The sequence below is a fragment of the Hypanus sabinus genome, chromosome 7 (assembly GCF_030144855.1).
Source record: "Hypanus sabinus isolate sHypSab1 chromosome 7, sHypSab1.hap1, whole genome shotgun sequence".
In the NCBI taxonomy this organism is placed as follows: Eukaryota; Metazoa; Chordata; class Chondrichthyes; order Myliobatiformes; family Dasyatidae; genus Hypanus; species Hypanus sabinus.
The window spans coordinates 159,415,469-159,430,194 of NC_082712.1; the positions used below are offsets into that span (position 1 = coordinate 159,415,469).

The following is a 14,726-nucleotide window of genomic DNA, read 5'->3' on the forward strand; positions in this document are numbered from 1 at the left end:
TCCCTGATCTGCCAATCATTTCCGGTACATTTCTTTTTTATTACAGTAATTTAGGTGTTGTTCACCTCCAATGAAGGATGTTTACTTCACAGCTCTATGGTTTTTACTTGTCTTGCTCTAGAAACTACAATATTGTTTCCACTTAAAATTATGGACTAGTGTCTGATTACACAAATACTGCTATTCAGCAATACAGCATAGCATTTCAAGCCTGAAGGTTTTGCCCTCTATCTTCCACATAATGTTTCAAGTTAAATCTAATATGATACACTACACATAAAAACTGTGAAATCCACGCAGTACTGACAAATTGATTGTAAATAGCTAAAATAAACAGGATAAAGACATCTCTTTTACCTGATGAGGTCCAATGGTTGGTACTTGTACCACATGCCCCAACGAGCCCAGCGCTCATATAGTAAATGCCTGTGATTAAGTGCACCATGTGTTATGATGGAATGCCTGCTCTTGTAGCTTCCCTGTACAAAACATAAATGAGTGTGTGAAGATCTCCCATAAATACAGATTATATTGCAACACGATGTCTAATCTTAGAAACATTATAAATGGAGTTGTCATATGTTCTGCCTCACTTCTCGAACGCTATAACACAAGATGAGGAGATGTCCTTTCTGGCCCAATAATGTACACGACAACATATGAAGTGAACAGAGATGCAAAATAAAAGATGCCAAATGTGTAGAACTTCATTTTCAAAACTGTGATTTAAAGTGATAAACAATGGGATTGCGAAGTAGAAGGAAAAAGCTTAGCAGTTTATAAATTTAGGCAGACAAGAATGTTAGCGCTGTGAAACTTTAAATCCTGTACAAGCACAGTGACACTCACCATTAAAACCAGGTACCATTCAAAAAGAACCCATTTTGCAGAGTTATCTCAAAAAATACTTATGTTTTTAGGGAAATTAACATAAGAAGAATCACATTTAAATGAATTCGACTATAGAAGTTGAAAACACTGCAGCTGGACATGAGTAATGGGCCTAAAGTGAAGAGCAATTGTGAAAAGCAGAATGTATTCATTGAGGTAGAGCAAATCATATCATATTGGCTTTAAACTTTAATTGCCACAGTCTAACTGAAACAATTCTGTTTTGCAGAGCAAAGAAAAATTAAACTGTCTCACAGGAATGTTGGAGAGAGAAGAGTTTAGACTATCATAATAATTGATAATAATTCATGCAGCAGTTTAAACTTGGTAAAATCACTCAGGATGTTTAAAAATGAGTGTATTTAAACAAAAGTAGCATTGCACTGGCTAAGTAGATAATTGCATACAGGACTAAAAGCTGGGTGGAAAAAAACAGATTTTAATACTTGTCTAAAAAGAGAAACAAGGGAGAACACTTCAGAGAATGCGTTGAGGTGAGAGGGCCTCTTACTGCCGTCAGGGATAAAGCAATTTCACTTGGGGATGCTGCAGGGGTTAGGCTGGTGTGAGGGCCTCTTACTGTGTCAGTGATAAAGCAATTTCATTTGGGGATGCTGCAGGGGTTAGGCTGGTGTCTTGAAGGGACTGTAAGGCTGGAGCAGGACACAGAGATAGAGGGGATTAAAATGACGGAAGGGGTTGAAACCAGCGAAGGCAATATGATTGCCACCTGGAGTTCTGCTGTGTGGGATTCAGTGAGGATGTGAACTGTACAATGGTGCACATGTGGCATCACAACAGTGGAGCCAGTACACCTGTTACTACAGGGTCATGATCAGGATTTAGCACTGAAAACAGACAAGTGGTAAAGGTCATTCAGGAATCTGAACAGCAGGCAACCAACATCTCCAACACAGAGCGTTTAACTAGCAATCCTTGACTTTCAATTGCATTACCATCAGCACGCCTTCCACCTGCGAGCTACCACTAACAGGAATTGGTAAGTACTGGGCCTGCAGGAGCAGTATAAAATCCAAACCTCCTGAGGTGAGTGACTCAGCTTCTGACACCTGTACTCCAAAACGTTTACTTCATTTGAAAGGCACAAGTTTGGGAGAATGCAAGAATACTCTCTACTCCACATCAGCCTGGCCCAAACAACAAAGAAGCTCGAGATCCTGAATCACACTGAACATACTGTACATGTTTTGGACAAATTTAAGAGTTCTATTGGAACAAATTATTGGAACACAACTTCCACATGATCCAATATTATTTTTACTAGGCGATATTGAAGGGATAAAACCGAAACCCAAATTGAATAAATATCAGAAAGAATTTATAAAAATTGCATTGACAGTAGCCAAAAAGGCTATTGCAGTTACTTGGAAATCAGATACATACTTAAGTATAGATCGTTGGAAGAAGGAAATTTATGGCTGTATTCCACTGGAAAAAATTACTTACAATTTAAGAAATAAATATGAAACATTTTTGAAAATTTGGCGCCCTTATTTACAAAAGACAGGATTAAATATATAGATGCTCCGAAGATGAAATAATTGGTTATTTGGGGAAATAAATAAATATATATACTAAAGTTATTACGAACTCCATGGAGCATGTGGGGATCTTCCGATATCCAGGCACACTTTCTTTCTTTTTTTTCTTTTCTTTCTTTCTTTCTTTCTTTTTTATGTTAGGGGGGAGGCGGAGGGGGGAGAGGGGGAGTGGGAGGGGAGGGAGAGGAGGAGAGGGGGGAGGGGGAGAGAGGGGGGGAGAGAGGGGGAGGGGAGGGGGAGGGGGAGGGGGAGAGGGAGAGGGGAGAGGGAGGGGGAGAGGGGGAGAGGGAGGGGGTAATCTAACACAAATTTACAAAAAGGTGGACATATGAGTGGAAAAAAATTGCTTCCATTGAACGATATGCACATGGTAAGTATTTAAAATACAACAAATACTTTCAGCATTTATGGAAACTGAACCCAGCAGTGGATGAGTGATTGATTTCATGAATTCCCAATGAGTTACAAATTAAACAAGTGTGACTAACATTGAATTTCAATGAGTAATATAACAATTGTGAAGAAACAGAGCTCGTATATAAATAGCAACAGAGTAATGCCCCACCCCAAAAGAAACATTTATACATAATGAAATTATTTGTTACAACAAGTATTCTTTAGATGAGAACAGTAAAGGAGTTGTGTAACAAAACTCCATCCTTGTTACAGTTTTGGATGCTGAATGAGAATGAACAAAAAGAATTATGTGCAGCAAAGTGCTGAATTAAAACATTTAGTGTAAACATTGTTATCAATACATGTACAATAATGATTAAAATCATGATACCAGTCTAACTCTCAAACAGATCATGGCAAGGTTTTTGTAACCATTATTCTGTTTTATTTAAAGATACGGCGCAGAACAGGCATGCCTGGTCCACAAGCTGCCCCGCCTAGCAGCCCAGCTAATTAACACTGGCCTAATCACAGGACAATATACAATGACCATTTTGCCTGCTGACTGGTACACCTTTGGAATGTGGGAGGAACCAAAGCTCCTGAAGGAAACTCACATGCTCACAGGAAGGACTGACAAACTTCCTTCAGACAGCATCAGAATTGAACTTTGGACATCAGCGCCGTGAGCTGTAATTGTGTCACGCTAACCACTAGGTTACTGTTGTGCCCAAGTCTACAAGTCTACTATTAAGGCTACTGGCAATCTACTTAGACTACAATTTGCTCTATCCTCTGATTTATCATTTACTCCCTGTTGTATAAAGCTTAAGCCTGAAACATACAGAAATGAACATTTTAATTAACGTTAACGAGAACTATTAGTTTTCTTAAGAATAAATTGCCCAGAGGAACATTTAGCCCACGCCTTGTGGTGCTTTCACCAATCCCTTATTGAAACTCCACACTACAGACATTTCCCTACAGAGTTTACCCTGTCTTGCACAAGGGATGGCTGAGAGCAATTGGATCAATAGGCCACAATATGCAATCTTCATCTTTAATTCTTACTCAGAGAAGGAGGATATCTGCGAATGGGGTAAATCCCACATTATTGAAAATGTTCCTGCTGGATATGTGACTATCCACTTCCATTTAAAGATGCCGCATGACCGGCTGAGTTCCTCCAGCAGCTGGTCTAGGTGGGATCCAGTAGAGATTACTAAAGAAACTCAGCAGCAAGTTGCAAAAGCAAGGCCATAATTTTTCCATGTATAGATTGGTTCAAGACTGATGCATGAAGTTTGGAACAGCGTTGTCACAAGACTAAACTAGCACAACAGATCAGTCAGATTACACTCAATGAGAGAGGAAATTCTAGAAATATTAACCAGAAACAGAATGTGTAGTCACTTGGACAAATGTCACTGATTAGGAAAAGCCAACCTATATTTGCTAAAGGCAAATCATACTTAATTAACTTGATCAAAAATTTCAAAAGTAAAGTTTATTACCAAAGTATGTATAGGTCACCATATATAACCCTGAGATTCATTTTACTGTGGGCATAGTTAGCAAACTTACAGATTATCTATAACAGAACCAATGGAAGATCAACTAGAATGCAAAAGACGCCAAACTGGGCAAGTTCAAATATAAATAAATAACAATTAATAACAAAAGAAATGAGATGATGTCCTTAAAGAGAGATCATTGGTTGTGGGAAAATCTCAATGGATAGGCAAGTCAATGTAGTTATCCCCTTTTGTTCAAAAGCCTGATGGTTGTGGGATAGTAATTGTTCCTGAACCTGGTGGAGTGAGTCCTGAGGCTCTTGTACCTTTTGCCTGATGGTAGTGGTGAGAAAATAGCCTGGCTTGGATGGTGGATTTGTCCAATGATAAATGCTGCTTTCCTACAACAGTGTTTCATGTAGATGTGCTTAATGGTTGGGAGGGATTTACCATGATGGACTGGGCTGAATCCTCTACCTTGTGAAAGATTTCTGAGGAAGGGACAAAGTGGAAAAATGAGGGAAGTATTGTGGTGGTACATATGGACTTCCATTTTGTTAAAGAGCCACATATTAGGCTTGTAAGAAGATTAAAGATTATGGAATAATAAAAGTTCTATAGCATATAAATATAAAATTGACAGAAAAAAAGCCAGTGTAAGTGGAAGGTTGATTTTGGATGGAAGGCTTGTTCAAAGGCTGCAGCTATACTGGAATTACAAGGTGCAGTTTGCATATTTGCTGATTAAAAAACCTGGATACATGGTGAATTATGAGAAGGACAGCAAAAAGCTTCAAAGTGAGACAACTAGGTTGATAGTATGGAAGTCTGGAAAGCAGATGAAACATAATGTTGGATAACTCGAAAAGAGCTAAACAGAGCAAAATAAAGTCAAGAGCATATTTCTAGTTCCTGCAAAGTGCAGGGTAAATTGAGAATGAGGTTAAAATAGTGCATGGGATGCTTCTCACTTTATAAACGGGGGCTAACAGTACAAGCCATAGTGAATCTAAAAATACACCAGTTCAGTCACAAAATGGATGATTGTGTCCAGGTTTGAATGCCCCACTTTTGAAAGAATATTATTTATTTATTTTTGTATTTGCACAGTTTGTCTTCTGTTGCACATTGGTTGTTTGTCAGTCTTTGTGTGTAATTTTTCAATGATTCTATTGTATTTCTTTGTTCTCCTGTGAATGCAGCAAGCAAATGAAGCTCAAGGTAGTATATGGTCATGCAGTATATATATGGTGTGGGTGTGTGTGTGTGTGTGTGTGTGTGTGTGTGTGGTAATACATTTGCTTTGAACCTTAAGGATGTGAAATCTTTCAAAAGCACACAAAAGAGATTTACCAAAATGATTCCAATAATGAGCTCTGTGAACAGACTGGAGAAGCAGGGTTGTTTTCCTTGGCCATTGGAGGTAATTTAATGAGGATGAACAGTAAAGATGGAGAGAAATTGTTTCTATTGGTAGAGTGCTCACATACAAAAGGGCATAAAAATAAGTTAGAAGAACTCAATGTGAGGGCAAGTAGGAATAGTTAGGGGCTGGAATACACTGGGAAAGTGGAAGTGGAGGCCAATTTAATTGCAGTGATGTGAAAAGAGCTCATTACAGATCGAAGGAAAGACTTGGCAGGGCTGAAAAGACAGAGGAGTGAAAACAGCATATTACAGAGCCAACTATTATATTCCAAGAAAACATGGCCATAGTTACTAAATCTTCAGCAAGCTAATAATGCTGATGTAGAACTAAAGGCAATTGTTTGAAATTTAAGCTACTGCAGTCAAGTTCTATTTTTATCAAGTGTGCACTTTTTTGATAGAGTGACTCAAGGTCCCAGCCTGGAATAAAAAATCAGGCAGGTTAGCCAGGCATCAATTATCTTACATTGAACTCTGGTTGGTTCCTCACTCTATCAAGAGTAAAAGGTTAACACACTCTCACCTCATGTGGAGGGAAGGCAGCATCGTATGTTCCATTGTTGAGTAACCTATTTAAACCTGAGGGAGAGGGAAAGAGAAACAGTCAAACAGTAAAATAAATGTTAGCCAGTACAGGTTTTTGTACTCAGCCAGCTAGAAATGCCTTTATGGATGCTAGTGGTATTTTATAAAAAATTTATTTGGAGTTGCAGCTCCTGGCCCATGCTACCCAATAACACCCATATGACCAATTAACGCACCAGCACATACGTATTTGGAATGTGGGGGGGGAGGGGTAACGGAGCAATTGGAGATAACCCACACAGTTATGAGAAGAACATACAAACTCCTTACCAACAATGGCAGGAATTGAACCTGGGTTTCTGGCGCTATAATAGTGTTATGCTAACTGCTACAAAGCTCCTCCAGCATAATGTGCGCATTGCTCTAGAGTAAATCCATATTCGCTTGCTATTGATGTCTCTGACAAAGAAAATAAATTATTTCTGTTCAACCTGTCTGGATCTCATACAATTTCCCTAAATTTCCTTCAGAATTAAATTTCTAATACAGTGGCCACAATGTTAGATCCACTTGCTTATTAATGCAAATATTTAATCATCCAATCACGTGGCAGCAACTTAATGCATAAAAGAATGCAGGCATGGTCAAGATGTTCAGTTGTTGGTGTTCAGACCAAATATCAGAATGGGGAAATGTGATCTAAGTGACTTTGACCATGAAATGATTGTTGGTGCCAGACATAGTGGTCTGAGTATCTCAGAAGCTGCTGATCTCCTGCGAATTTCACACACAGTAGTCTCTCAAGTGTATAATATCAAAAACTTATATATGTTCTCAGCCTGGACAGTATTGTCAACATCCATAACGTTCTAGGAGCGTGTGATCCAAACTTTAACTGTGGATCAGCTAGTGTTTTACATTGTTCTAGTATAATAACCTTGCTTTTGCACTCAATATGTTGGCTGTTAAAAGTACAGAACCACTGCATGAATCTTAACAATTTCTTCTATTTGTATCAGTAAATTGGGGATTGCATCGAGCGAAGCAGCAAAAAATAATTTCCTTCTGCTATGTCCATGCCAATCAACAGGTTTCCTGCATATCAATGCTTGATCCACTGTCTATTATACCTCAGAGGTTTTAAGGCTCTTGAACCAGAGATGATAACTGTGATCACCCCAAATCTAAACTGATTCCATAATCCAGAGACTCACTCTTAAGGGCTCTGTAATTCACATTCTCGATATTCATTGCTTATTTATTTACAATTATTATTTTTTTTCTTTTAAGTTCCTTTTGTCCTTTACATATCTTGTAATCTATTGTTATTCATTTATTTGCCCAGTTTACCTCCTTTACATTATTTAACCTTAATGTCAATGCCTATATTATTCATTTCTATGAAGTTGCAACCATATGAATCTTCAAAGTTCAAAGTAAATTTATTATCAAAGTACAAATATATACTACTATAGTCAGAATATATTACCCTGAGATTCATTTTCTTGAAGGCATTCACAGTAGATAAAAAGTAACACAACAGAATCAATGACAAAGACAAACAACCAATGTGTAAAAGACAACAAATTGTGCAAATACAAACAAAAAGAAAAATAATTGTAAACAAATAAGCAATGAATATCGAGGACACGAATTGTCGAGCTTTTAAGAGCCAATTCATAGATTGTGGAATCTGTTATCCCTCTGGTCCAACAGACTTATGGTTGAGGTGTAATAACTGTTCTTGAACCTGGCGGTATGATGGAAAGGGCTTTATCCACTACTTTTTGTAAGTTATTCCTTTCAAAGGCATTAGTGGTCCCATTTCAGGCCGTGATGCAACCAGTCAGTATACTTTCCACTGCGCATTTATAGAAGTTTATCAAAGCTTTAGATGACATTCCAAATTCATGCAAACTTTCAAAGTAGTTATGTACAGGACCCAGGGCTGATCCTGAGAAATGATAATGCTGAGAAATTTAAGGCTGATGACACTTTCCACCTCTGATTCCCTGATGAGGACTGGTTCATGGACCTTTGATTTCCTACTCCTGTAGTCAATAACCAGCTCTTTGGTTTTGCTGACATTGAATGAGAGGTTATTGTACCATTCAACAAGATTTTCAATCTCCTTCTGATATGCACCTTTGATTTGGCCCACAGCAGTGGTGTCATCAGCAAGCTGAAATATGATATTGGAGCTACACAGTCTTAAGTATAAAGCAAGTAGAGCAGGGGCTAAGCACACAGCCCTGTGGTGCACCTGAACTAATTGTGATTACGGAAGAGATGTTGTTGCCAATCTGAACAGTGAAGAAATTGAGGTTGCAATTGGACAAGGTGGTATTGAGGCCTAGCTCTTGGAGGTTATTGAATAGTTTTGAGGAGATGATAGTATTGAATGCAGAGCTGCAGTCGATGCAAGCAACCTGACCTATGCACTTCCACTATCCAGATATTCAGGGTTGAGTGAAGAGCCAATGAAATGGCATCTGTTGTGGACCTGTTGTTACAGTAGGCAAATTGAAACACCCAAGTTGCTCCTCAGGCCAGAAATGATATGCTTCAACACTAATCTCCGAAAGCATTTCATCACAGTGGATACAAGTTCTACTAGGTGATAGTCATTGAGACAGGTTACCATATTCTTTGTGGGCATCCGTATAATTGAAGTAGGTGTGTACCTCAGATTGCCGAAACAAGAGGTTAAAGATATCAGTGAATGCTCTAGCCAGTTGAACAGTACAGGCTGCCTGTACTTGGCCAGGTACCCCATCGGGGCCTGATGCTTTCCGTTGGTTCACCCTCCTGAAGGATGTCATCCCCAGAGGCTGAAATCACAGCATTGTCAGGGACTGTAGGAGTTTGTGAAGTTCATGTTTTGTTAGTGAAAGTAAGCATAAAAGGCACTGAGCTCATCTGGGAGCAAAATCATGTCACATGCGTTGCTTGATTTCACTTTGGAGGTGGCGATAGTATTCTAGCTCTGCCAAAGCAGTCGAGCATCTTCCTGTGATTCAGGTTCGGACTGGAATTTACATGTTGCATATCAGATGGCTTTCTGGAGTTCATACCTGGAACTCTTGTATTCCAGGCCAGAGCTGAACACCACTGATCTGGCTTTCAAAAGATTGCAATCACTTGCTTCACCCAGGGCTTCGGGTTAGGGAAGACTGAATGATTTTGTGGGAACATATTCATCTATGACTGTCTGTATAAAGTCTGTGTCAACTGTGGCATATTCATTCAGATCCTCTTATGAATCTTTGGTCATGGCAGTCCACCAACTCAAAGCATTTCCACAGCAGTTTCTCTGTCTCCTGCGACCACCTCTCTTTTTCCTTACCTCTGGAGCCAGTTGTCTCTGTCTGTATGCAGGTAGGAGGGCAGCCAGATGATCAGATTTCCCAAAAGGTGCTCTATGGATTGAATGGTAAGCATTCCTAATTGTAGTACAACAGTAGTCAAGTGTGTTGGGTCCACTGGTGCTGCAGCAGATATGTTGATAATAATTGGGCAGAGATACTCCACATCCTGCATGTTGTGTATCCACCATATTAAGGTTACTGTTTTAGTTTTTCAATAACCACTGCTCTTTTCTTTGTTCTCCTATTTCCAATCATATTTTTATTTACCTTATATTTTTTTATTGATTTTGCTTGCAATTAGTTTGTCCCCTCTTGGACCAAGAAATTCTCTTTTTTTCATTTCACCCTTTCCATCCTATATTCTTCTGAAATATCAGTGATGCTGAACTCCTGGTAGCTTCAGAAGTTTCCTATTTTTTTGATCCTATCTTAAATGTTTCCCAACATCCAAGAAGTCTATTTTTGGGAATGAACCTTTCACTTTCAATAGGAACAAACTTGGCCTGAATAACCCCTTCTGCTTGAATACCTTCCATTGAGAGCTGACACTGATGTACCTGCAAGTAGCTGATTTCAGCTGACTTTTGTTAAACCTAATTAAACTGTAACCGTCAAACAAAAATGCACTCTAACTGCCAGCTTTTTACATGGTTGGATTCATTCTGTAAAACTAAATCCAGTATAAGCTCTGAACAATCAAAGAATAATCCTATGGCATTAAATTAAAATACAAGTTCAAAGCCAATTACATTAAAGTGGCACTACAATTAAAATTCATTACATATTTTTAAAATTTGAAATATTAGTCTGTAATATCAATGCATACAGTATGTGCAATATCACACTTAATGAAATTACCAAAATTGTTTTTTTTTGGAATTAGTGGTTTAAAGAAAATAAATTTAACAAACAAACTTAATATTTAAAACATTACCCATTTTAGATTTTCCATCTTCATATTTTGTCCTCTGTAGTACGTGATGCACTATTCTACTTCTTGTAGCGTTACTGAAGAATGTATCTTTGTTGGTTATGGTGAAGCTGAAAAGGTTTCAAAAAGAAATAAGCATGATTTGTGATATTTTACATTTAAGTTTTGCATGCCATTGAAACTTTAACACAGTTGCTAGAAATTGTCCAGAGATGTTTTCCTGGTCAGCGTCACTAAATATCCTACAGTTTGCTTGTTCTTCTAGGCAATGTCTGACCCCAACTATTATCCATACTCTTCGGAGATTGCCTGGATAGAGCCAGTGGTTGCAGAACCAGGACTTGTAATATGCCCAGTTGCTCATACGACCATCCATCACCAACTCGCTTGACTTCAAATGACCCTGACAGAGGTGGGCTAAGCAGGTGCTACACCTTGCCCAAGGGTGACCTGCAGGCTAGCAGAGGGAAGGAGCACCTTATGCCTGCTTGGGTGCATTTCCACCCCGCTACCTACAGGTACATTGGTAAAATACTTTATTATTGTCACAATGAAAGCATTGCCTTGCATACTGTTTATACAGATTAATTAATTCCAAGAGTGCCCTGAGGTAATAACAGAGTGCAAAATTTAATGTTTACAGTGTAAAGAAATTGCAGTTAGACAGTAAGGTGCAAGGGCACACTGAGGTAGATTGTAAAGTCAAGAGTCCATCCTATCATACTTGGGAATCAATGAATCGTCTTACAATACTGGGATAGAAGCTGTCCTTGTTCCGGGTAGAACATACTGTCAGCCTTTTGTATCTGCTGCCAAATGGGACGGGGAGAAGAGAGAATGTCAAGAGTGTGTGGGATTGTTGATTATGATGGTTGCTTTACTACGCAGTGAGAAATGTAGGCACATCTCAACCGTGGTACTTGGAAATTAATTTTTGAGATTGGTTACAAAATTTATTAATGATAGCACATAACAAGATTATTACATCCAAATGGTGTTGAACTTTCTGGAAGCTAAGTGAATTTATAAACTTTACATTGTTGTATCTTCTCATGTCCAGAATGGTTTTGATCACATTCTCTCTGTAATATTAATGTAATTTAATATTACTAATGGACTGACATGCAAACAATTTTCAATTTCATGCTCTTCTTATACTTACTGGTGCATTCTTGCTCTACTGAATGGTGCTGTGTAGCTCTCAGTCTCTTCAAGATCTGGTAGAGCTTCTTTATCAAGCTGCATTGGGTTTCTTGGCAACCAGCTTTTTATATGTCGCATGTTCTTCTGAACACTAATACAAAAATGTTACACTACTAATATTTAAGTTGAAGTACACATAAATTATCCTAGAACATTAATTTATGAACTTTACACTATTGAATTTTATAAACATTTGTCTAAAACAGGTACAATAATCTATTTACAATATTTCTTTTATAAGAATATTAAATATTGTGGGCCAAATTTGATTGAAGTAGTATTCAACAGAACTAATGTTAGCTATTCAAATCTTTAAGGATATTTACTATGGGGGTCATTTATTAAGATTTATATTGAAATCTTTCTAATCTATCAAGATATTAGATACTCACTCTTACAATTCATTCAGTTATTTTTATTTTTTTCCTTTTTACCTTTCATGCCTACATGAAATAATTATTTCTTGAAATGTCTGGAATATTCAACCAGAAAGAACTTTAGGAATTATATAAGGATACAATTTAGTTATCACAGGACTATTCTGGAAGTTAAGCCAAAGTATTCTCCATTTTTAACTTCAAAGTAAAGTGTATTTAAGTTTTTCTTGATATTGTTGCAAAACCAGTGTAACTAAATGTGGACTGAATTTACTTGGAGACACAAAATGTATCAGGGTTACTCACTTATCTGTTTAAAATGGATGAAAACATCTGGCCCATTTGGCAAATTCAAAGCAATAAACTCAGGGATGATGTTTAAATGATTGCTATTTAACTTAGATGGTGCATTGTGGATGATAGTCATCACTAATCATTCCAGAGTGGCCATTTATATTACTATTTACAATCCATGGTGACCATTAACCAATCACAGGGCTTGATATTTTATTGTTAGTGGCAGATAATCACATCTCCCAGACTAAATTTGAACTTTAATTACTCTTCTCAGTACTGCAGCAATTGTTTTAATAAATTATACCAAAATTGTTCGAGTCATGTTTAATGTCCATGGGTTCCCAGCTGTGTATTCTAGAACAACTGTTTTCACCCTACAGAAATTAGTAATATAAAGGCATGCTAACCAAGTAACTCATGCAGTGCATACATGCAAGTAGGGCAGTGTTTCCCAAACTCAGGCTGCCCTTCAAAGGTGAGCTGGTTGAATGACATTCTTCAAGAATGATCCACAGGGCAAGAGGTAAGATATTTTTCGTACTCTTCCTAAAACCTAACCCACCAGCATTGGCCATTTAGAAGTTTCTATGGATTATATGAGCAAGATAGCACTAAAATCTTGGTAACCCTGTTCACTCAGAGGGCATCACAATGGCTCCATTATTTCACAGAGAATGTGTCTAGCAATTTATTAAAACATAAGTCAGCAGATCAGGTTTATTTTATATATTCTTTTCCAACAAGTTTGAAAAAAATGAAGCTAGGACTTTAGACCTGTGGGCCAAGATCTTCTGAAAATACGTTGGCCTTATTGGATGTACAGTAAGTGCTGGCATTTCTCAATGTGACTTCCAGCAGCTTCAGTGTTGCTTTGAAAACCTGCAAATTGTGAACTTGCTGGCCAAGCCCTGTTACTACCCTGTATTCCAGGACTCCATGAGTAAACCTGCCTGCAGCTGGGGCAGCATCCATTTCACATTCCACTTAAAGATTTAAAAGGAGGATCAGAATGGTAACAACAGGATCAATTGCATTCATATCTGGGTTTCCTGTGGTGTGTTTATTCATTCAAGATGAACAAATTTTAAAAACATTTTAATAGTTAGTTTTTGTTTAAAGTTGAATGTTTTAATGGTTCGGAATGCACTGGAAAAATGGTGGATTTGATCACTGAGTTGTCTGTTATCAGAATCAGATTTAATATCACTGGCATATGCAATGCATTTTTTTGTTGCGTGACAGCAGTACACTGCAATTCATAATTACAAAAATATATTTAAAACTAAGTTACAATAAGAAATATATACACAATTTAAAATAAGTATGCAAAAAGAGAGGGGGGGGGGGGGAGAAAGAGAAAAAACTGTGAGGTAGTGTTCATTGTCCATTCAGAAATTCAACGGCTGGGGGAAGAAGCTGTTTCTGACACATTAAATGCGAGCTTTCCATCTCCGTACCTCCTCCCTGATGGTAGCAATAAGATAGAAATAAGGTGCATGAAGTTGTAAACTCTGTCAGTTCTATTATGGGCACTAGCTTCCCCAGGATCCAGGACATTGTCAAAAGATGACGCCTCAAAAAGGTGGCATTCATCATTAAGGAGCCCCGTCATCCAGGACATACCTTCCTCTCATTGCTACCTTCAAGGAAGAGGTACAGGAGCATGAAGACACGCACTCATAGTTTCAGGAACAGCTTTGTTCCCTCTGCCATCAGATTTCTGAATAGACAATGAACCCATGAACACTAGCTCAGCTTTTTCCCCCACTCTCTTTGTACTACTTAATTTAAATTTCTTTTTTAGATATACTTCATGTCGTAATTTATTACAAATTATAATGTACTACTGCCACAAAAGAACAAATTTCACATCATATTAAATCTGATTCCGATTCTGTGAAGAGGGCATGTCCTGAACGATGGGACTTCTTAATGATGGATGAAGCCTTTTTGAGGCATCACTATCCTCAATGGTGGTGAGGCTAGTGCCATTGATGGAGATGGTTGATTTTACAACTTCCTGCAGCTTTTTCTGATCCGGTGTAGCTGTCCCTCCATATCAGATGCCGACGCTCTCCATAGTACATCTGTAGAAATTTGTAAGAAATTTTGGTGACATACCAAATTCCTCAAATTCCTGTGAAATATAGCCACAGTCATGCATTCTTTGTAACTGCATCAAAATGTTGGGACCAGGATAGATCTTCAGACATGTTGACACCCAGGAACTTGAA

The 14,726-nt window shown here is 38.0% G+C and overlaps 1 protein-coding gene across 1 annotated transcript in view; it reads right to left on the reverse strand.

Annotated features, from left to right (window-relative positions):
• The window catches only part of ano3 (anoctamin 3), a 521,252-nt gene that overhangs the window by 156,344 nt on the left and 350,182 nt on the right, over positions 1–14,726 (reverse strand). Inside the window, exons 7-10 of the mRNA XM_059976011.1 lie at positions 11,778–11,909; positions 10,619–10,725; positions 6,315–6,370; positions 358–479 (exon numbers count right to left, since the gene is read on the reverse strand). Of these exons, the coding sequence (XP_059831994.1) occupies positions 358–479; positions 6,315–6,370; positions 10,619–10,725; positions 11,778–11,909 (417 nt within the window). The remainder of the gene's footprint in view (positions 1–357; positions 480–6,314; positions 6,371–10,618; positions 10,726–11,777; positions 11,910–14,726) is intronic.